Source organism: Xyrauchen texanus, chromosome 9 (genome assembly GCF_025860055.1).
Source record: "Xyrauchen texanus isolate HMW12.3.18 chromosome 9, RBS_HiC_50CHRs, whole genome shotgun sequence".
Classification (NCBI taxonomy): Eukaryota; Metazoa; Chordata; class Actinopteri; order Cypriniformes; family Catostomidae; genus Xyrauchen; species Xyrauchen texanus.
Window position 1 is genome coordinate 3,483,647 of NC_068284.1, and position 25,108 is coordinate 3,508,754.

General features: G+C 36.9%; 1 protein-coding gene across 2 annotated transcripts in view; it reads right to left on the bottom strand.

Annotated features, from left to right (window-relative positions):
* LOC127649810 (gastrula zinc finger protein XlCGF8.2DB-like) overlaps positions 1-19,983 on the bottom strand; it is a 51,451-nt gene extending 31,468 nt beyond the window's left edge. For both annotated transcript variants that reach the window (XR_007971318.1, XM_052135070.1), the window contains exon 1: positions 19,814-19,983. Coding sequence is in view for 1 of the 2 variants with exons in the window: in XM_052135070.1 (XP_051991030.1) it covers positions 19,814-19,898 (85 nt within the window). In the remaining variant the exon portion in view is untranslated. The remainder of the gene's footprint in view (positions 1-19,813) is intronic.
* Positions 19,984-25,108: the final 5,125 nt, after the last annotated feature.

Consider the following 25,108-nt stretch of genomic DNA (forward strand, 5'->3'; position numbering starts at 1 on the left):
GACACACTTCCTTCTGCCAGTTGGTGGCGCTATAACTTTGACTCACAATAGTCACATCCATGCGATCTGCCTCTTACAGCGAACACACCGCTGAAGTTTCATCGAGATCAATTAATGTATGTAGAAGTTATAACACTCTGACTGTTTCTCGTTTCTCGCCATCATTTCGTTTCCTCGCCACGGCCAAACCGTTGGAGATATCAAAAATCTGCCGGCAATTTTTCATGGTCAATGTCTTGACATCATGCTGACCGAGTTTGGTGGCGATTGGTGGAGTTCTCTGGGAGGAGTATTCCAAATTCCATTGCGTGCGTTTTCAAACAACCCTAAATAGACGGTTTCCTGTTGGTCTGGGGTAAAAAGTAAAAGTATGAAGGATATATGAAATGATGAGATCTATATGTGTACCGAGTTTCATATTATTACATGCAAGCGTGTTTGAGTTATAGACCAAGTTTTCGGCCCCTGTTCCAGGGGCGCTGTCGAGCCCCCTGCCACGCTCGGTACCAGCTTCAGGCCGGCCCTAATGACCGCAGGTTCTGACCCGTGTGCAAAGTTTCAAGAGTTTTTGAGCATGTTAAGAGCCCCAAAAGTGCCCCGTAAGTCGTAAAAAAAATAAAATAAATAATAATAATAATAATAATAATAATAATAATAATCCTAACGAAAACAATAGGGTCCTACGCACTTTGTGCTTGGGCCCTAATAATAATAATCCTAAAGAAAACAATAGGGTCCTACGCACTTTGTGCTTGGGCCCTAATAATAATAATAATAATAATAATAATAATCCTAACGAAAACAATAGTGTCCTACGCACTTTGTGCTTGGGCCCTAATGATTCGAGCTTTGTGACATGGTGCATTATCCTGCTGGAAGTAGCCATCAGAGGATGGGTACATGGTGGCCATAAAGGGATGGACATGGTCAGAAACAATGCTAAGGTAAGCCGTGGCATTTAAACGATGCCCAATTGGCACTAAGGGGCCTAAAGTGTGCCAAGAAAACATCCCCCACACCATTACACCACCACCAGCAGCCCGCACAGTGGTAACAAGGCATCATGGATCCATGTTCTCATTCTGTTTACGCCAAATTCTGACTCTACCATCTGAATGTCTCAACAGAAATCGAGACTCATCAGACTAGGCAACATTTTTCCAGTCTTCAACTGTCCAATTTTGGTGAGCTCTTGCAAATTGTAGCCTCTTTTTCCTATTTGTAGGAAAGTTGTGCGTGTTGTGGCTTAACAAATGCTTTGCTGCATACCTCGGTTGTAATGAGTGGTTATTTCAGGCAAAGTTTCTGTTCTATCAGCTTGAATCAGTCGGCCCATTCTCCTCTGACCTCTAGCATCAACAAGGCATTTTCGCCCACAGGACTGCCGCATACTGGATGTTTTTCCCTTTTCACACCATTCTTTGTAAACCCTAGAAATGGTTGTGCGTGAAAATCCCAGTAACTGAGCAGATTGTGAAATACTCAGACCGGCCCGTCTGGCACCAACAACCATGCCACGCTCAAAATTGCTTAAATCACCTTTCTTTCCCATTCAGACATTCAGTTTGGAGTTCAGGAGATTGTCTTGACCAGGACCACACCCCTAAATGCATTGAAGCAACTGCCATGTGATTGGTTGATTAGATAATTGCATTAATGAGAAATTGAACAGGTGTTCCTAATAATCCTTTAGGTGAGTGTATATCACTTCTGTATAGTTAAGTAATATTCACTGTAATACATACTACTACTTCTAATAATAATTTTGATAAATAAATCAATAGTTATTTTATAATATTTAAGCAATATCTCACATACTCAAAAGTATATAAAATGGCTATTATTTCCCACAAATGGCTTTTGTGACCAGGACAGTGATATTTCCATTGAGAAAACAGACAAATTTGTCTTTTCGTTCACATAAAGAAAAAACAACATATGAATCCAAATTAACATGTATTTATAATAAAGTAATACAAAAATTACTACAAACTATTTAGAAGCGAGTAGTTTTTCGAGATTTATGATTATACTGTAAATCACTTTCACGAATCAGCCCCCAAACGTACTCATCATACTTCAAGGTGTCCAGCAAGGTCTGTTGTAATCCTCTTTGAGGTGCACCGCGTAAGCCAGGCGAAGAGACTTGTAGCACGGCTTTGAGGTTCCTGGATGAGCTGTCAATGAATAGGCGCCACTCATACTGGTTACAGGCGATTCCGATTGACTCGAACAGACTGGTCACATTGTGGCAGAAGCAGAGCCCATCTCAACAGGTGAAGAAGCTGGAAAAAGGTTAATGATGCTTTCTCTGATCTGCGACTTGCACACTTTCATCAAACAAGTTCCACTACTTGAGCATAGACATCAAACGCTCTGCATTTAACTTGGTGAGACCCACCAAGGGGTCAAGTCGTTGAGGTCTTTTTGGTTGGGGTAGTATGGATTTCTCTCCTAATCTCCACCTCTGAAATTGTCATCTGGATCTACAATGTCTTTCTCGCTCTCTGACTTGCTGCTCTCTTCTAAATACGGCAGCTCTCTCTCCGGAGGAGTGGGTGCTGGGAGCTTATGGCAGTGTGGCGATGGATGAAGGAAGGTCTGGATACGTGATAGCAGGTGCATTCTTGCCAGTCTGACATTTGGAAGGGTCCACCATGCTGAAGTGTAGCAGTTGCTTGAGTTGTCATTGGGTTCCCGCAAAATTCTTAGGATAGCGAACTTCATAGCACTCTTTTCCCCTCTGTACCATCCTACAAAAATACATTTATTTTACCCATGACTTATGTGCAAGAGATTCTCGCAACATTTTTCAAATATGATATATTTTTCATTGAAAATTTTAAAATGTAATTTTTTTTTTATTTTACAACATAAAATTCCAAGCAACAATTGTCCATCTTACCTTCAAAAGTTTTTTGTGCAGTGCTCACAGGTGAAATTAGGTGCCCAGGGTTTGCCTTGATCCCCGACAAGCATGCCGAAATATGCATTTCACACATTTTAGCAGATGCTTCCACAGAGTACTTTTTCACTCTGGTCTTAATAAATTGGCCACAGACGTCTGCTTGCTGCCTCTTGATGCCATCTCAGAAAAATGCAGATATCCACTTAGGCTGCTGGAACTAAACTGAACTGGTGGGCTTAAGCCCCTGTATTTATACTACTATTTATATTACTGGAAAGTTCTAGAAAGCTCTAGAAGTTACTCCAAGTTTACTCAGCACTGAATCTATCTGGAATGTTCTGGAAAATAGGTACATTTCAAAATATTACTGTCTCTGGTGACAAAAGCAAAGTTTGTGTGGAATAATAGCCATTTTCTATACTTTTGATGCATAAGCTATTAGGAAATAACACTTACTACCCAGGACCAAAAATTGTATTACATAGTGCAATCAGGAAAAAAACTATTATTGAAATCAATATTTAATCCGGAATTTACATGGCCTAGTCCACCCTGTTTTCTCCTCTTGCACGGACACTTCAGTCCACTGTGATTGGTGAAGAGGATCAGCAGCGGGACTGTTGGGTCATAGACTACTGTGGAGCTCACACTGATGCTGGCTCAGCTCAAGAGCATTTTGAGAATGCAAAGGGGCCGCATGTTAATACCCCTCTAAGTGCTAATATGTCTTCGGGAGTTCGGATTCGTGCATACTCTTGCCAAAATCCACGTCCTTACAAGGTATTAATGTAATCACAGTCAGTTATGTCTAAAGTGAATGTAAACAGTGGGACAAAAAAGCGGATTTGTATCAAAATATCGGATTTGTGTAAATACAGCCAAACAGATCTACTGCTAAGATGTCTGTCAAATTAACCAGGCAACAATAAACAAGAAAACCACTCACTGCTCTTAGCTAGATTAATTTATTAGTTTGTTTTCATGCATTATAATTATACAGTGAAGACTAGTGATCAAGGCAAATATCAATAGAACTTCTATCATACACCATTTGAAGATATCTCGTTTAAACAGATGCCAAACAGATTCACGAACCTCACGAAAATCCAGCATTTTCTTCCCATCGAGCGCTCCTCTAATATCTTCCAATCTGACATTGTGGTACACACCATGGTTTGATTCAGAGAGCGTCTTTTGGTTGCTCTGTTCCTGTTGCTGATGGCACATTGCACAAGTGTTTGTAGCCTGCTAATTCTTATATGTTTGTTTTTTTATCCTTTATCATTTTACCGCATGTTTCTGGTTTTTCCACTTTTTTACCATTTCATCTGTGTGTATTTTACTTGTTGCTGCAGGCGTCTAGCTCGAGTCTGTGTTTGTAACCTGCAAGCTTTTTTTTTAGCATCACTTATATATCTGTTTTCAGCCTTTAATCCTTAACATCTGCCATTTTCCGTTGCGCACAGGGTTTCAACACATTATTCTCTTATCGCAATTAAACTGCGTGCGTTTTCCATGTGAATCCACTTTCTATTTTTATTGCAATTAAACTGCGTGCATTTTACAGCGCACACCCATTTTTCTCCTCTGTGTTACACGGATTATTGCATCGATCTCAAAGCACCGCTTATCAAGAACAACCATCAACAACAAACAATTGCATGTGGGATTCACATCGATCTCAAACCCTCACCGCTCAGGACCAATCCACAACAACAAACAATTGCGGTAAGTCATGACATCCGCTCGTTATTTCTTCCTGCATTGCTTATCACATGTTTACAATAGCCTCTTCTGTCGGCAGTGAGGGATTCACATGTGATAAATGTAAGGAATTAGTCAGTAGATACTGTTTTGGATGCGGGCAGTACAGAGAGAAACACACACACTTTGGTTCTGGCTGTAGAGTATCTGCAGCAGGGTGTTTGGGTGACATCTCGGTGGCATACTCGCTCAGCAAAACGACACCACTCTCCCGTTCCTGTTAGGGTTTCCTATCAATTCTCCCCACTTAGTGATGCACCCACTGAGAATCATGTTGAAAGAGCCCTTATTATTGGTGATTCTATTGTAAGGAACGTGGAAATAGAGACTCCAGCCACTATTGTTAAATGCATTTCGGGTGCCAGAGTATCTGACATCAAATCAAATTTACAAATGCTGGCTAATGCTAAAAGTAGATTTTCTAAAATTGTTATTCATGTCGGCACTAATTCCAGCTTTGCCAGTCGGAGATCAATAAAGATAATGTTAAAAAGGTGAGGGAATTTGCAAAAACTATGTTAGACACTGTAATATGCTCTGGCCGCCTCCCTGCTCGCCGTGGTGACAGGGTTTATTGTAGATTAGTGTCACTGAATGGCTGGATGTCTGAGTGGTGTCTGGAGAATAGAATAGGATTTATAGACAATTGGAAGAGTTTTTGGGGTAGACCTGACCTGCTAAAGAGCGAAGGACTCCATCCCTCCAGGAAAGGTGCCACTCGGTTCTCTAATAATTTGTCTCATAGACTTAATAATGATAGTATTTGACTAAAGGGGGCCCAGGTCAGGAAGCAGACAAACTAGATAATCCGGACATCTTTTAGCTGCCTTGAGACAACACAGGTCAAATAAACTACAGCACATAGAAAATGTATCACCTAGATATCATATAGAGAGTTGGTCGAACTACCAACCACAAAACACTCACTAAATCGTTTAGAAAAAAAATTAGATTAAGGTCAAGCTTGAACAAAACAAACAAATTATAGATAAACATTATATAAAAGATAGGGCTACTAAAAATGTGATCTCTTTCTACCAAAGCACTAATTGTAAATTAAATTATAACTGATCATTGTTTGGATGCGCTCTGTTTGACTGAAACCTGGCTTAAACTGGATGAATATATTTGTTTAAATGAATCTACTCCCCCAGGTTACTGTTATAAACATGAGCCTCATCTGAAGGGTCAAGGAGGAGGTGTTGCTACAATTTACAGTGAAGTTTTTGATGTTACTCAGTGGTCTCTCAAGTCTTTTGAACTAATAATGCTTAATGTGACACCGTCAGATATAAATAAAAAAAACTCTTTGTCGTCTTTTATCCTTTCTACAGTATATAGATCACCTGGGCCTTATTCTGATTTCCTTTCATACAAAATGAAAATAACACATTAGGATTAGCATTTATCGATATTCTAAACTCTCTAGGAGTTAAACACTCTCTGGCTTGTTAGCGAGAGGGGAACTGGCCCCCACAGTGAGTCTGGTTTCTCCCAAGGTTATTTTTCTCCATTAACCAACATCTTAAGAAGTTTTGTGTTCCATGCCACAGTCGCCTTCGACTTGCTCACCGGGGTTATAAATACAATTATTATTTAATTACTTATTTTAAACACAATTCACAATCGTATTTCATCAAACTACACAATGATTAGTCTAAGACATCATAGATATTACAGTTTCATTTCCTGTTAATGCATGATTTGCTGTAAAGCTGCTTTGAAAAGATGTGTGTTGTGAAAGGCGCTATACAAATAAAAATGACTTGACTCGACTTCAGGATCTTAAGTACCTCTGATTCACAAATAATGATGGTCAGTGGTCACAATTCAACAGGCGATCCAGGCCATTTAAACTGTCAGGAGATTGCTGCTGCTCGCTGAATCCACAAGAGCATTTGAATTCGACCAAAGTCTTTCTAGCAAGTCAGTCTACGCTCTCGGGAGGCTATTTCCAGTCTTGACAGTGCAGCTTCTATCTACTTCAATGGGGAAAGACCGAAATCACCAAAACGGTTGGTCAAGATTACGATCAATGAACATATTTCGAATCAGCAGAACTATCTGACAACACTGGTATCATAAATGATGCTGCTGTACCTAAAATTTAAAAAAAAAGGCGATGTCTGTTTCTAAAAGGTGATTGGCTCTTTTACCAGTAAGGCGGGACTTTATATCTACATGCGTTGACTGTTAGGCTTGAGAGCTTCTTGGTTGAGCATTCCAATTTCTCCCATTCATTTTAATAGATGTGGCCTGTCTCTACTAAAAGTCTGTGGTGAAACTTCAAGGTTAAAGTGCTTCATGTGTGCTATAAGTAAATATCATATTCACTATGCACTGTATGTAAAATTGGTTTGATTCTGTATTTTTTTTTTTTTATAAAATGTGATTGCTAACATGGACATGCCATCCATGGTTGCTGGACTACAGTGTGCACTGTTATTTCCCTCTTAGTAATATAGTAACAATTTCTTAATGTGCAAATAAATTACAAAAATTTGAAGACTAAATAGAAATCTGGAGAAACTGCCATCTACAAAATAAAATACAATATTAGTTTTACAAAGTTTGTGTAAAACTGAGTAAATATAGTGCAAAGTGAGAGTTTATTTGTTTTAGCAATTTTATGTTTTTGTTATTTACTATATTGTGTTATATAGCCACACTGTATCACTCTGCACTCTGGATATCGGCATCAGCCATTAAAAAACCCATATCGGTCAACCACTAGTAAGGATGTTATATTTAGTAGTTTAATGTCATATTTCACTACAATTTATTCTGAATTCACTTGAATACTAGATACTGCTGTAAAAGCACTTTTGATCTTATGTTTTGATCTTAAAGCACTTTTTTATTTTTCTAAATTTGTATTTCTTTGTTCTATTGTTTTTTATTTGTTTCTGTTACTTGTAATTTGTGTCTTCTCATTTTATTACTGATTGTTTTGTCTTTAATAATTACTTAACTTGAAACAATGTTTACTTAAATTAGTTTTTGTATATCGAAAATGGTTTAGAAAATGGTTTAATTTAACTGGTACTGGTTTTGACTACTAAAATTTGACTAAACAGTCAAATAGTCTATACAAAACTGCAATGGGGACCCAGAGACAGCCAAAGCAGTGGTGTCTTGTGTCGAGTACAGTTGGATATAAATGTTAAAAGATCATCTGTTCGTTTTGATGCATAATGACAGCATATAATTTTTATTCTTTTATTCTTAATATTTTATTAAATAATTTTTCTATTTCGTAGCATTCAGATACCCAGGTATGGGGGCATAGAAGCCCTTGTGACTGTGGAATGATGCTGTATGAGGGTTCAGAGGTATCCCCTGAGAGAAAATGTTGAAAATGGACCATTAAAATGAGAAAGACTAGGCTAAAAACCATGTCATTTTATGCCAGAGATGACATCTGACTCATTTTGACAAAATTAGAACAGAAATCTATTTGTTTAGTGTTAAAGGCTCGTAACATGCTGTTAATAAAGCTACATTTAGAAGGAAATAACTTTATGGTCTAAAAGCATTGTGGAACCGTGTTATGCGGTGCCTCATGTCTACTTGCATAGGGAAAAGTGGCAACAGGTGCAGAGCGGGACAGGGCATTAATGAAGCATGTTCGGTGATAGAGAAAAATATAAGCATACAGCACAGAAACACAGCACTGCTGTTTTGTGGAGCTGCTCACTAGAGACGATGAAGGGGTGCAACAGTTGTCATGATGTCTTGCGCCGTTCATGTCACGATGCGTTACAGTGTCTGGCGTAGCCTAATCATTAGCAAGGCAACTAATGTTAGCAACTTCAAACAGTCTGAGAAGGCTCACATTTTAGTGACACACACCTGATCGTCTAGAACAGATGTAGAACACATATCGAATTTCGAAATACTGAAAATTACTCAAAAAGCTTACCATCGATATCGTGGATTTTTTTATTGCGATAAATATCAAGATTATTTTATTGCCCAGCCCTATATCTTACTATAACATTTTGAAAAAGTAGACCTCATTCCATATTAGTGTGAGCACCCCAGCTTAATGTTTTTATTAGAGGTCGACCGATTTTGTTGCATTTTTTAACATAATCGGCATCGGCCAATATCCAAGTATATCAAGCCGATTATTAGGCAGGCGCATCTGTGGGCAGCCTAGTGTTGTTGTGGAACACGTGTTCGACCCACGCTGCCCCTAGAGTCATTTTCCAGCAGAGTGAGCAGACCTCATCCAGTGCCTAAGGAAGGAGCTAAGTTCCTTGGAGAAAACGGTAAGGATTCAATTTGTATAACTTCTTTATATTTAATTAAAAACTTTTGATATGTTACTACCAACTTCGAGAAAAAACGCGACATGACGTTCGGCTACTTTGGATATTGATAACGTAGTTGAAGTTGCATTATCACAGCAGAAGGGTTGCTATCATGTCACAATAAGTAAGCAAAAATTTTGCAATTACAGAGAGTGAATCTGAGACTTTTATTTGTTCTGTTTGTGTGTCTTATATTTGAGAGGGTTGTCACTCAATGCAGAGAAATAAGTAATAAAAAAGATACCAACGCACTATAGGCTATTGAAGGACTGGCTTTGGTAAGCTCGGACATTATCGGTTCTGCTGTCGGTACTGGAGAAATTAAGAAAATAAATGTATTATTGCTATGAAGAGAAAGTTATTTTATCTCGCCAGCCATTTCTATGTATAATAATTCTATGAAACCATTTGTCTGTGATGCAATTTAGCTATTCGCAGTCAGAGAGAGAGAGAGAGAGATCTCTCACGCCAGGGGTTCCCAAACTTTTCCATGACAAGGCCCCCCAAATACCACTAGGTTCTGGCCAAGGCCCCCCTTTTCCATGATGTGTTATTAAACCCATCGACAATACTACGGCAAATGTAGAAATAAATAAATAAAACATTTAGGTGAACATCCATTAACCTTTATTGGTGTTGTAATAATAACATTTGTATGTCAGATCTTCATATATGGTAATTTCAACATCTTCAAATCTGGTACAGTAATTTCAACATTCAACATTGTATCTTTGTGTGTCAGTGACTGGAAAAAGAGAGAGATCTTAACGAGAGGGTGTGTGTGTGTGTGTGTGTGTGTGTGTGTGAGTGTGTGTGAGAGAGAGAGTGAGAGGGAGTGAGAGAGAGAATATCAATGGGACGGCTGGGCCTGGTTGCAACATTCAACACCCTGTGGGTGTGTGTGTGTGTGTGTGTGTGAGAGAGAGAAAAGAAGAAGAGAGAGCATATCAATGGGAAGGCTGGGCCTGGTGGCAACATTCAACAACATTGTGTCTGTGTGTGTGTGTGTGTGTGTGTGTGTGTGTGTGTGTGTGTGTGTGTGTGTGTGTGTGTGTGTGAGAGAGAGAGCGCACATTAATGGGATGGGTGGGCCTGGTGGCTCCTACACAGTTTGTCAAGCCTGGGCTTTATGTCTGTCAGTGCAACACGCATGTCACTCTCCACATTTAGACGTGCTCTGTGTTTTGTTTTAATTACTTTTAAAGTTGAAAAACCAGACTCACACAAATAAGTGGTTGCAAAAGGAAGAAGGCATTTCAGAGCACTCTCAGCTAGGATGGGAAAGTCATTTCTTACATACATCCAGTAGTTAGAGAGGGAAAGAGCCTCAAATTTCATTTTTAAATCCCATGAAGTAGTCATCTCAATCAGCTCCTCCTGTGATTTTAAGTCCAGACAAGAGCCTACATCAGGGGCAAATGGGTTCCTTACCCAGGTAAGATGGGTGCTGTCAAGGTCAGGGAAATAGTCTCTGAAATATCCCTGGAGGTGCTCCAGGTGGGATTTTATCAGTGGAGAAATGGTGTCCAACTCGCCACCAGATGACAGCAGCTCTTGGTGTAATAGTGGGAACATTTCTGTAATTCCCTCCTTGAGCTTGTTTGACCACAGCGTAATCTTCAGGGAAAAAGCACACACTTTGTCTTGCATATGCACTATGTATGTGTCACGCCCTTGCATGCTTTGGTTAAGCACATTCAGATGACAAAAAATGTCAGCCATATATGCAAGTTTGAGAATCCAGGCTGCATTTGTAAAACGGTCAGCCAGCTAATGTTTCTCAGACAAGAGAAACTCTGCAACTTCCCTCCGCAACTCATACACAAGGTTCAAAACTGCCCCCCGTGAAAGCCAGCGTACGTTTGAGTGAAGCAGCAATCCATCAAAACGGGCTCCCATTTCTTTACACAGAAGAGCAAACAGTCTGTGTTTCAAGGGGAGGGCTTTAATGAAGTTTACTACGTGTATTATGTCCTGTAGTACCTGATTAAGCTCATCATCCAACCGTTTAGCCACCAGTGCTTCTCGATGGAGCATACAGTGCGTGAACGCAGCATTCGGGGCCTTCTGTTTGATGAGAGCCGTCACCCCACTGTTCTTCCCAGTCATAGCCGTGGCCCCGTCAGAACACACACCCACGCAACGAGACCAGTCAAGTCCATTTGAATTAATATATTCGTCCAGCACTTGAAAAATGTCTTTCCCAGTAGTTCTACTTTCAAGTGCCTTACAAAATAAAATTTCCTCAATGAACATTTCTTGCGAAATAAATCTGATGTACACAAGTGAACTCGGCAGCGTTAGCCACATCCGTACTCTGATCTAGCTGCAGTGCAAAATATTCGCTACCTCTCACCTGGTCCAACAGTTGAGCAGACACATCCTCAGCCATGTCTCCAATACGTCTACTCACAGTGTTATCAGAGAGTGGTACAGCGTAAATTTTCTTGGCAGCATCCTCACCCAGTAGCTCTTTAACAATGTCTTTGGTAGCTGGTAGTATCAAATCCTCCCCAATTGTGTGCGACTTTTTAGCTCGCGCAATGTGAAAGGAAGCCAAAAACGATGCCCTCAATGCTCTCTCAGGGACAGTAGCTTGCCGCACGAATGTTGCTGACTGCCTGGTCAAATGTTCTTCCTTTCTTTTTAAAAAAGTCGACTGGTTTTTCGGCCTCTGCTGGATGCTTCTGGTTCAGGTGACCTTGAAGTTTAGATGGTTTTAAGCATTCGTTAGAGAGGATCTCGAAGCAGAGAACGCATTTGGGGCACTCATGTCCATTCTTCTGCGTGACACAGGTAAATCCAAACTTTATTTATGCTGCCTCATGCCTACGAGTCTTACTCGGCCAGGAGTTCGTTTTCTTATTTTTTTTAATCTGAGGCTCGTCAGGTTTTTTCCTTTTTAAAAATCTATCCATTTAGATAGAGCTAGCCAGCTAACTAAATAAATAGCTAAATAGCTGAGCACTGGCGGTTGTAACCAAGGCTACACTGACAGATTGCATGTGGTGTACCAGCCATTCAGAAAGATTAGCATTAAAAGTTTAATGTTTAGATACGCGACAAATTACTATAATGCTATTTCATAACAATACTCATAATAATATAAATATTTTTATATATATTTTTAATATTGTATGTATAATAAAAAAATCTTTTTTTTTTCCTTCCAACTTGCTGCGGCCCCCCTGGCGCCCCCTGGCGGCCCCCACTTTGAAAACCACTGTCTCAGGCGGTGCTACAGCGAGCACAACAGAACCCTGCTTAATGAGTGACAGAACGAAACATTTAAACGTAGCCTGGTTTAGATCTGTGATATTAGTCTGATTTTATTTTCGATTTCGCCTTCCAAAGATTATAAAAAGAATATTTATACATAAGCCGCATTCTGTCTAGCACAACTTCCTTCCCTTCACAGCGGTGCACTGACATTTCTCCCTAAAACTCAAACTTAACGTCAGAATCAGCACGATCAGTGATTGTTGTAAAATGCAGTCTAGCTACTGTTGCTAAATTGCGGGACGCGTTTAATAATAAAAAGAGCGCAAGAGATACCGTTCCCAAGGCAGCACGCGCTCCGATACAGACCACAACGAGACAAGCAAAGTATAGGCTACTTTGGGTTTCATGTGCTCGTCTAAACGATCAACAATACACAAAAATATGTCAAAACGACCGGCTTGGAGATTCACTTAAACACAGTTTATGTCTTAAATGGACGTAGTTATGGAAATAGTTGGGAGAAAATATGCTGCATCAGGAGCCTATTAGACTCGGTCTTAAAGGGGAAGCAGTCTAATGAACATGCTGACGATTGAGCCATTACTGCGAATCAAACAACAAAAGGCAAAGAGAAAATCACTTACAGCTCTTGAATGAATAACTTCTGCATTAATAAGCATTAATCTATCTATGATAAACTATGCAGTGTTATTTTACAATTGATTACTTTATTAGATTTCTTTTTAGACCACACCTGAACAGTAATGTTAGTAGACCTTCCTGAAATTAAATCACTGTGCCTATATAATGTTTATCTATGTGTAATTGTTTATCTTTTGTTTAATATATATATATATATATATATATATATATATATATATATATATATACACACTCACCTAAAGGATTATTAGGAACACCTGTTCAATTTCTCATTAATGCAATTATCTAATCAGCCAATCACATGGCAGTTGCTTCAATGCATTTAGGGGTGTGGTCCTGGTCAAGACAATCTCCTGAACTCCAAACTGAATGTCAGAATGGGAAAGAAAGGTGATTTAAGCAATTTTGAGCATGGCATGGTTGTTGGTGCCAGACGGGCCGGTCTGAGTATTTCACAATCTTCTCAGTTACTGGGATTTTCACGCACAACCATTTCTAGGGTTACAAAGAATGGTGTGAAAAGGGAAAAACATCCAGTAAGCAGCAGTCCTGTGGGCGAAAATGCCTTGTTGATGCTAGAGGTCAGAGGAGAATGGGCCGACTGATTCAAGCTGATAGAAGAGCAACTTTGCCTGAAATAACCACTCATTACAACCGAGGTATGCAGCAAAGCATTTGTGAAGCCACAACACGCACAACCTTGAGGCGGATGGGCTACAACAGCAGAAGACCCCACCGGGTACCACTCATCTCCACTACAAATAGGAAAAAGAGGCTACAATTTGCAACAGCTCACCAAAATTGGACAGTTGAAGACTGGAAAAATGTTGCCTGGTCTGATGAGTCTCGATTTCTGTTGAGACATTCAGATGGTAGAGTCAGAATTTGGCGTAAACAGAATGAGAACATGGATCCATCATGCCTTGTTACCACTGTGCAGGCTGCTGGTGGTGGTGTAATGTGTGGGGGATGTTTTCTTGGCACACTTTAGGCCCCTTAGTGCCAATTGGGCATCGTTAAAATGCCACGGCTTACCTGAGCATTGTTTCTGACCATGTCCATCCCTTTATGGCCACCATGTACCCATCCTCTGATGGCTACTTCCAGCAGGATAATGCACCATGTCACAAAGCTCGAATCATTTCAAATTGGTTTCTTGAACATGACAATGAGTTCACTGTACTAAAATGGCCCCCACAGTCACCAGATCTCAACCCAATAGAGCATCTTTGCGATGTGGTGGAACGGGAGCTTCGTGCCCTGGATGTGCATCCCACAAATCTCCATCAACTGCAAGATGCTATCCTATCAATATGGGCCAACATTTCTAAAGAATGCTTTCAGCACCTTGTTGAATCAATGGCACGTAGAATTAAGGCAGTTCTGAAGCGAAAGGGGGTCAAACACAGTATTAGTATGGTGTTCCTAATAATCCTTTAGGTGAGTGTATATATATATATATATATCAAAAAGAACCGTTAAGAATACCGTTAAAGTACCGGATTGATAATAACTATCAGTAAGATAGTAATACCATTAAAACCATCCCTAGTTATGCCTGTGCTTCTCTTGGATGCTCTGAATATTGGATTACGTGTCTGGATTGCCCCTTAATTAAAGCTGCATTTGGATCTCAACCTTCGTGTCTCTGAGCAGTTCGTAACACTTGCTTTGTTTATTTAATATATTTGTTATACATTATTTATATAATATGTTTTTACATTATACATTTTTTATTTAAGTGTACAAGTGCAGATTGGTCAAGTGTTCAATAAATGTATTTGTTGACAAATTCTGTCTATCTTAAGTAATTATTTGTGTTACATTTTATCTTTCAAATAAAAGGTTCAAATAAGAGGTTAAAAATAAGCACATATCGGCCAAAATAAATCGGCAGCATTAATCGGCCATCGGCCGACCAGGATTTCAAAAGATCGGCATCGGCCTGAAAAAAACAATATCGGTCGACCTCTAGTTTTTATTACTTATCATTCATGCAGCAATGCTTATCAATATGAAAATATTAATAAATATTGTTGCATAAATAACAAGTAATACATTAATTCTCCACACCTAGCAAATTGTGATCCAATCAATAATGTCTAATTTAACAATGTTTTCTGTGGGAGATGGACAAACAGAACAGAGAGAAATACAATATAAAAAAAATTACAATTCTTGTCGTCCCACCGCAGACCTCACTAATATTCAAACCCGAATCCAACCCTGGGAAAGACAAAATTAATAAATTCTCATTCTCTAAATAATTAATGCCCTGTAATGAGATGGATATTTTTTTTTTTTTTCATTTTAGGTTTCAAAATTCAGTTTAGACATCAATATTTCAGTTGATAATGTATGGTCTATGCCAGGGGTGTAAAATAACGAATTATAAATACTCACGCTACTGTAATTAACTATTTTTCCCCAAGAATTGAACTTGAAGTAGTTTAAAAATGTTATACTTTTACTTGAGTACATTTTAAGAGCTGTAACTGTACTTTTACTGCACTATTTTCCCACCGTCTGTGTTCGCTACTTCCTTGTCCTGAATTAATTTTTATCTATCAACATGATTGGCTAGGGAGAGTTTCGTGACTCCCATCAAATCACACTTAAATAACTTCAACAGCAGCTGTAGATCTGTCGCCATCAGTTATGGATGTGTAATTTAATCTATCACTGAGATTATTGGGCCGCTGTGAGAGATTAATGCAATGTTATCAACAGGGCTGGAAAATAAAAGGATCTAGATGTTTATCTGAAAAATGAGCGATGTCCTCGATCAAACTTTTGAATAGTTTACTACATTTAGCCTACGTTTTACTTCTAGAACAGGGGTGTTCATTACATCAATCGGGATAGCAAGACAAACAATGGTTGGTTGATCTAGATTAAATATAAAAGATTGACTTCTTATTTCCTGTCATCTGTATCTGTATGCTGTTTGATTGACGGGCGTCTAATGTTTGAGCGCTAATGTAGGTTCGCTCCTAAATGATCAAATTCACTTTATAATTCCGCCAATGCCCTTCTTGATGAGGATTTAATGTAAATGCAGTCATTTATGTCTAAAGTTAATGAATTAACAGTCGGACAAAAAGCGTATTTGCATCAAAATGTTGGACTTTTTGTAACCGGTGTATGTAAATGGTGTATACGTAACCAAATTGAGCACTGTAGTAGTATATATACACATATATACTATGTCATATAAAGGCTATTAATCAAACAACATTAACAAGGAAATGAGAAAACCACTCACAACTTTTGGCTGAATAACTTGAGTAGCTTTAAAATTATTACCGTAATGTAATAGTATAAAACAGTGACATTTCTAATAATATATTTTTATCGTTTTAATCGTTTTTTAATAATACTGACCCATGATGTAGAGTGTGTTAATTGGTATAATACATTAACAGGAAAGTAGAGATGATAAAATTATTCATAATTAGCCTTTATAAAGATAGAAAAGCATCAACATTTGTGGGGCAATTTTTCAGCAGAACATTCCACCAGTCATAAACTTCAGAAAATTGTGCATAATGCATTAACTATTTCTGGGCTTAAAAAATACAAGAACTAAATCAATGTTGAACATTGTATCTCAAAAGGAGGACAATGTGGCCCCCCATGTGCAATTTAAATAAATAATTCACACAAAAATGAAAATTCTCTTATAATGTACTCACCCTCATGCCATCTGTCTATGACTTTCTTCAGAACACAAATTAGGATTTTTAGGAGAATATTTCAGCTCTGTAGGTCCATTAAATGTAAGTGAAGGGGTGCCAAAAATGTGACGCTCCAAAAAGCGCATAAAAGCAGCATAAAAGTAATACATACAACTCCAGTTTAATCCATGACTTCAGAATTTATATGATAGGTGAGAAATAGATCAATATTTAAGTCAATTTTAGCTAGAAATTCTTCTCTTTGCCCAATAGGTGGTGATAAGCATGAAGAATGCGAATCACCAAAAACACAAGAAAGTGAAAGTTAAAAGTGCAAATTCACTGAGCAGGGAGGATAATTAATAGTAAAAAAAGGAATTAAATATTAATCTGTTTCTCACCACATCTATCATATCACTTCTGAACACATGGATTAAATCACTGGAGGCACATGGATTAGACTACGTTTATGCTGATTTATGTGATTTGTGGAGCTTCAAAATTTTAGCACCGATTCAATTTCATTGTATTGACCAAAAGAGCTGATACTCTTCTAAAAATCTTAATTTGTGTTCTGCAGAAGATAGAAAGTCATACACATCCAGGATGACATGAGGGTGAGTAAATTATGAGAGAAATATCATTTTTGGGTGAATTATTCCTTTTTAAGCGTGATGTAGCCCCTGTACCAAAGCTGTACTTTTCCAATGCCTGCTCTACCTCCTCTATTGTGCAGGACATGACGTGCCAAGTGATCCTGCTTATTTAGCATTATTTGCATTCCTTGCATTGTTTTGAACATGTTTTATGCACAACAAAAACACTCTGTCGGCATTAAGGGAAATTTAGACTCTACACATAAACTGATTTTAATGTAATTGTTTCATACATTACAGTTTAAAACGGTGGTCAGTATATTGAAAATAACTTTTTCATCTTTTCATTTCTGTTATCATATCTCCCTTTTATTTTTTGGAATCAGATTCATGTAGTGTTTATCATAGATAAGTGATGTATATTAAAAGTTGGCATACAGTGTTCGTTATAATGGGACATAGGTTTTGCAACTCGGTACTCACTACTCATGAGTACTTTTAAATGAGCTACTCTTTTACTTTTGAGTAATTTTTAGGACAGCTACTTTTACTCTACTCACACTACATTTTTTGGAAGTAACAGTACTTCTACTTGAGTATAATTTTTCAGTACTCTTCCCACCCCTGGTTAATGCTATAGCTGTTACCTATATGTCATGGGCAGTGTTGGGGAGTAACGGAATACATGTAATGGGATTACGTATTTAAAATACAAAATATAAGTAACTGAATTCCACTACAGTTACAATTTAAATAATTGGTAATTACTTTGATAATTGGAATGTAATTACAGTTACATTCAAAAAGTATTTTGATTACTGAAGAGATTACTTTGCATTTCATTGTCATTTGTTTAAGTTAATATTTAGTCCTTTTAGATGGAAAACATTTCTTATGATGTGTTAGAGTCATACGAGCAGACAGAGAAGTAAGTTTGAAGTTTGGCACAGAAGAAATAGAAATAAACCTTGTGTAAATTGTCAGCTTTATGCTAATCTAAAATGCTTTTTCTAGATATTTTACATGCACATGCTACTAGACACAATCATATTTTTTTTATCAAGAAAATTTACATTAGATCATAATTTATTTTTTCAAGTAAGACCTTTGAGACCTGCACACTGTTGTAGCTTGCAAATCTTTATTAGTTTTCAGCATTTCGTTCATAAATCTTCTACAGGCATTCAATTAATTTCTCTGAAGATTCTTCCAGTTGTATATCACTGAAACAATCATGATTTACCCAACAAGATACACCAATGATGCTGGCGATGTGCTCGACTGAACCAGATAGGCGAATATTCATGATGGTGGACTGATATTAAATTTGTTTCCACTAAAGCCATTTGTATTGGCCTCTTGGAATGTTTTGTTCACAGAAGAACCTCCAGCAGCCAAAACATGCGATGACATTAAGTTCCTCGCTTCCAATGTGACCAAACGCTTCATTTTAAATCCCTTTCATTACTGATCTGCATATCCCTATTCTCATTTACTAGTGAGTCTGGTGCATGCTTTATATTGCATTTTCATGGGTGTGACTTATGATAATTGTGAATTAATGTGCACACACTAATTACGAATGTTTGGAATTCCCTAACATACCCACCTTTTACTGACAAATCTGGGGGGTAGGAAGTGTTCATGAATCTGGAGGAAAGTTTTTGTGAAGGTCCATTTTATGTGCAAATAAGTATGAATTTACTCATCTATTTACGAATGTTTCATGAATGAGGACCTTTATGAAAGTATTCTTGAATATATTCTAACACATTTATATAAAGTAACTGTATTCTGAATACAGGTGCTTGAAAAAGTAACGGTGGCTGAATACAGTAACTTAAGTATTCTGAATGTGTACTGACATTACATGTATTCCATTACAATCCTGGACACATGTGAACACATACGAAAAACAAAAAAATAGCGAAGACGTAATTAAAGGGATAGTTCACCCAAAAATGAAAATTCTCTCATCATTTAAAAATTCTAAAAATCTTAATTTGTGTTCTGCAGAAGAATGAAAGTCATATACATCTGGGATGACATGAGGTTGAATAAATGATGAGAGAATTTTCATTTTTGGGTGAACTATTTCTTTAAGCAAATAATAGGCTTATGTTCAATGGATACAAAACAAACAATATTTTGACTTTTAAAGTTTTTTTTTTATTATTGTCCAAGTGCTTTAATTGTCTTCTGCCACAATATGTATACTATATGTAATGTCTTCAAATTATTTGCATTATAATATGCATTATAAATAATTATATTTAAAATAATTTAAATATCTTTTTAATAAAATATCTTTTATTTGGGGGCCGTTCACTGTAAATATTGATTGTGATGAATTCAACCCCTGGCTTTTGTTTGAAACTGGTTAAGGCTTGTTTTATTTGAATGTACATTTGCTGGATCAGTTATTCTAGTAAAATAGTAAAATAATAATACAAAGTGCCATTGTATTTATTTAATAAATTGTTGGTTGTTATTAAAATAAAACACATTTTTAAACATGAAGCTTACATTTTTCATATAGTCATAAAGATTTAATAATTTATTTTCTGAAAGCAGCTAGTGATCCAAAATCATGTGTAAATGTTTCTGATGAGGTGCAGTTGATGTTCATTAGCATCTCTCTATGAAGTATAAAAAGTAAACACCAACCTATTTGTTTCTCGGTCTCTTGACTTTTTATTCTGCATGGAGTTTCATTAGTCATGTCTTCACTCTCTTCTTTCATAAAATCCATCTTTTGACAGTATCAGGAAAATCTGCTTGTAAACGAGTCGCGAAAGCTGGTTAACTCGTCATACCTTGTTATGAGTCTGACCCACAATGCGTCCTGTCACTAGGTTCAAGTTCTTCTTCTAATGTTTACGTACGGCTGGTAAACAAGATTTTAGTGCTTTACTGCCTCCAACAGGAAAGAAGTGTAGAGCGTCTGGACTAGAGAGACGAATTGTCCCTGTTGAATCCTGCTGGTAGATGCTGGAACAATAGCAAGCATTTATTTTTTAATTTTTTTATTAAACAACACAAAGAAATACAAAATGGTCAAATATTATATGCCAGGTAGGGAGAAAAGATGGTACCTTTTGAAAATAGTTACTGTTCTCACAGCTTTCTTATTAGAAGAATTTGAAATTAACTTTTTCTTTTCCAATACTCACAATACCAAAACAAATTAAACAAATAAATGTTTGGAGATCAAATTCATCAGAAATACGTCTCTGCAAAAACATTCTTGTAGGGTAGCACCAATGTATCATTGTACAAGAAGCTTCTTTAATTTTATTATAAATCAACTATTTCTGAGTCAGAGCCCACACTCTTATCTCATATCTGCTCCAATAATAGGAAGCACTAGGACAAGATACAACTTCATGTTGGAAGAGAGGACAGACACTCTTATTATTTGAAACTGAGGTAAGGCATGATTGACTCACAAAGGTTTCAAAAGCTTTGAAATGTGATGTGGCACACTCTGAAAGGAATGGTCACTCCCTTCATAATCATGATAATCCCTGAGCGAATGGCACAAAAACAATAGCAAATTAAAGTCCAGGTTAGAATAAATTGTTTATGGAAAGATGATAGCTGTGCTGGAATTTTGTCAGGGTTGTAATTGCATAAAAGCAAAAAATTGAGACCTAATTTAGAAAATTTTATTTGGTATGTAATTCCACAAAGAGGTGGGATTCCTTAAATGTGGTTTAATCTAATTCGTTTTCAGAATCAGAATCAGCTTTATTGCCAAGTATGCTTACACATACAAGGAATTTGTCTTGGTGACAGGAGCTTCCAGTGCACAACAATTCAAAAAACAATACAAAAACAGCAGCAAGACATAGATAATAATATAATATTATATATATATATATATATATATATATATATATATATATATATATATATATATATATATATATATATATATATTTGGGCTGTCAATCGATTAACATTTTTAATCAAATTAATTACAAGATGTCCAGATTAATTAATCGTGATTAATCGCATTTAATCGCATATACAAATATTTGCTGAGAAAGCCCCTCATATAACAATAATTCAATATATGCTGAAATAATTATACATAGTTATCCTTAAATATAAAAATATATATATATATATATTCAGATAATTAAAATGCATTACATTCTTGTGGCAGAAGAGTTCATCATTGATAAGACAATACAAAAAACGGCTTTAGAATACAATCCATTGTTTACTACCATATTATTGAACATAAGCCAATCATTGGCATACAGTTCACAGCAATCTATTTCTCAAGTGAATTTGTCAATTAGTTCGAGATTTATTATGAGGGCTTGTTTAAGGACCCGTCAATTTCAACAAGCATCAGACATGCTTGAGTAGCATCTCGGGTGCGTTGCGTCATAAACATAAAATGTTTAGGTCACTGTGTCTAGTTAAATATTGTTTAATACTTAGAACACATCTTGAGATCCCTTAGTTCGAATTTGCACTCCATTAAATTTTTTGAATGCAAGAATGTAACGAATGTCTGTTTTGTGCTGTCTGGTTGTTTTCTTCACTGTATACACTGCGCGTTACCACACAGCTGAAATATCAATTACTGCCCTCTGGAGTAAACAGGTGGTACTACAAGCTTGCCTTTCTCAGGAATCTTCCTTATTACAATCCGGGTGCATTGCGATTAATTGCGTTAATTTGTTTAATGTGTTATTTTTAATAAAATTAATCGCACTGAATTAACGCGTTAAATCGACAGCCCTATTATATATATATAATCTAATTGTACATACACACACACACACCTTCATACATACACAAATTTACATTGCAGATGCTTTTATCCAAAGCGACATACATTGCACTTATTACAGGGACAATCCCCCCAGAGCAACCTGGAGTTAAGTGCCTTGCTCCAGGACACAATGGTGGTGGCTGTGGGGATCAAACCAGTGACCTTCTGATTACCAGTTCAGCGCTTTAGCCCACTACGCCACCACCACTCACTTACACACACATACGTAGTGCAAATCTAAAACAAATCCGTTATATAAACACAAAAATACATTGTTATGTACAGTGCAAAAAAAAAAAACATTTTTAAGAGGATATGTTAGATAATATAAATAGACTAAACTCTGTATTGCACATAATTATTGCTCAATGGGGTGGCTAGAATTGTTTATGAGATGGATAGCCTGAGGGAAATTAACTGTTCCTGTGCCTGATGGTTCTGGTGCTCAGAGCTCTGAAGCTCAAAATGTAATGGACAGGTTGAGTGGGATCCAGAGTGAAATTTACAGCCTTTTTCCTCACTCTGGAAGTGTACAGTCCTCTGCAGTCTTCTGATGTCTGATTTCATAGCTGCACCAAACCAGACAGTTATTGAAGTGCAGAGGACAGACTCAATGACTGCTGAGTAGAACTGTATCATCAGCTTTACAGCTTTTATCAGCAGTTTTACATGTATAATTGCCCCAAAAGGCAAAACCTCCCATCATTCCTCATGCCATCCCAGATGTGTTTGACTTTCTTTCTTCTGCAGAACAAAAATGAATATTTTTTTAGAAGAATATTTCAGCTCTGTAGGTCCATACAATGCAAGTGAATGGTGATTCACATCTGAAAGTGAAAGAAGAGGAGATTTAGAGTAAAAAATGACTTATGTGTTGATCTGTTGAAATTTGGTTGGAAATTCAACCTCAAGTGCATCCTGGCTTTGCAGGTGGTGACGCAATCAGTGTTGAAGAAGATCAAGAGCAACAGGAAGAAAAAATGGACAATTACCAGTTTTGATAAATAATTTGAAAATAAATTTAGGCTCTGAGGTCCAAAGGTGGAAAGAGAATTGAAAATCTGTACTCGAGCAAAAGTATTGCTACTGAAGAAATAGTTCACTGTAGTGTACTGAGTAGAAATACTGAGAAATATTATGACTCAAGTAAAAGTAAATAGGTAGTTTGCTAAAAACCACTCAAGTAATTACTTTATTAAGTAAATTACTTAAATTGGTGCTATTTTAATGCATTTCTATCTTTATATTGTGGAAGGCTTTGTTTTGAAAAAGTTAATAAAAAAGTATTGTTATATATTGATTAAATATTTTAGTCAACTGACAGCACTAATATAATTTGATGCTTCTGCTCACCAGGGATGCATTAAATTGAAATATTAGTAATGTTGCAATATTATTATTGATTGAAATAAATGTTTTACATTTTTATTTATTTTTAGCAGCCTATCACCATCTAGATCTTGACCGGTTGCCCACTGGAGTTAAGCAGGGTTGAGCCTGGCCAGTACCTGGATGGGAGATCTCCTGGGGGAAACTAAGGCTGCAGCTAGAATAGGTGTTAGTGAGGCATGGGGTGCTCACTGTTTGTGTCCTAATACTAACCCTCCAGTATAGTAAGGGAAAACTATACTGTAAATGCACTGTCTTTAGAATGAGATGTTTAACCGCAGATTTGACTCTGTGTAACATACCGTATCTTTGACAAAAGCTACACCGCCACATCATGCCGTACTCTGTGTTTACTATCGTCAGTTTTGAATCAGAACTAAAAATGTCAGATACACAAGTTAATCGCTCATTTGAGTCTAACATGGTCACAAAGTGGTCAGAATCGGTTCGCAATTCAATCTGAATGACTCTGAAAGCACCAGCACGTGCTGTTGAATCATTTGATGTGCGCTCTCACTTGAAGGTATCTAAGTAGACAGGATGTGACATGAACATTTGATTCGGACGTGCCTTGATCCCTTTCTGGCTCCATATACAGTCTCCGGAGGCAGCATTTTCCTGGTTTCAGGTGCAGGGGTTAAACAGTCCCAGATTGCGCATGCAAGAGGGTGCTCAACATACATTTTGTGAAGTGATCTGAATTTTAACATCAGGCAATTAGCTAACACTATTTTAAATTATTTATTATTATTATTATTTAGATTTTTGCATTCATAGTTTTTTGTTGATCTGTTTTAGTGTTCAATTTAGCTAGTTTGCTTTAGTTTTAGTTATTTTTTTTTTTTATCAAGATAATTCACGTTTTTCTAGTAAGAGCTTTGATATTAGGGCAAAAATCATATTCTTGATCATTTGGGTGTTTTCTTGTAAAAATATCTAAAAATACTTAAAACAAGATCAATTTGATTAATCTTGTTTTAGAAACAACACTGCATAAGATATTTAGGTTTTTCAGAGAATGTATTTTTAACATGTGTATTTTGTCTTACTGTACTGGCATAATTTTTATAGTCAAAACAAGTGAAAAAATCTACCAGTGCTGAAGACTACTTTACTGACCGTGAGTAATTTTACAGAATACGATACAAATGACATTTTACAGCATGTATTCTGTAATGGAATACATTTAAAAAGTAACCCTCACAACCTTGTATATATATATATATATATATATATATATATATATATATATATATATATATATATATATATATATATATATATATATATAGTGTATATGTATATATACATATATATATACACAGTGCATCCGGAAAGTATTCACAGCTCTTCACTTTTTCCACATTTTGCTATGTTACAGCCTTATTCCAAAATTGATTAAATTCAATATTTTCCTCAAAATTCTACAAACAATACCCCATAATGACAACGTGAAAGAAGTTTGTTTGAAATCATTTCAAATTTATTACAAATAAATGAAAAAATCAAGAATTCACAGCCTTTGCCATGACACTCAAAATTGAGCTCAGGTGCATCCTGTTTCCACTGATCATCCTTGAGATATTTCTACAAATTGATTGGAGTCCACCTGTGGTAAATTAAGTTGATTGGACATGATTTGGAAAGGCACACAACTGTCTATATAAGGCCCCACAGTTAACAGTGCATGTCAGAGCACAAACCAAGCCATGAAGTCCAAGGAATTGTCTGTAGACCGCCAAGACAGGATTGTATCGAGGCACAGATCTGGGGAAGGGTAC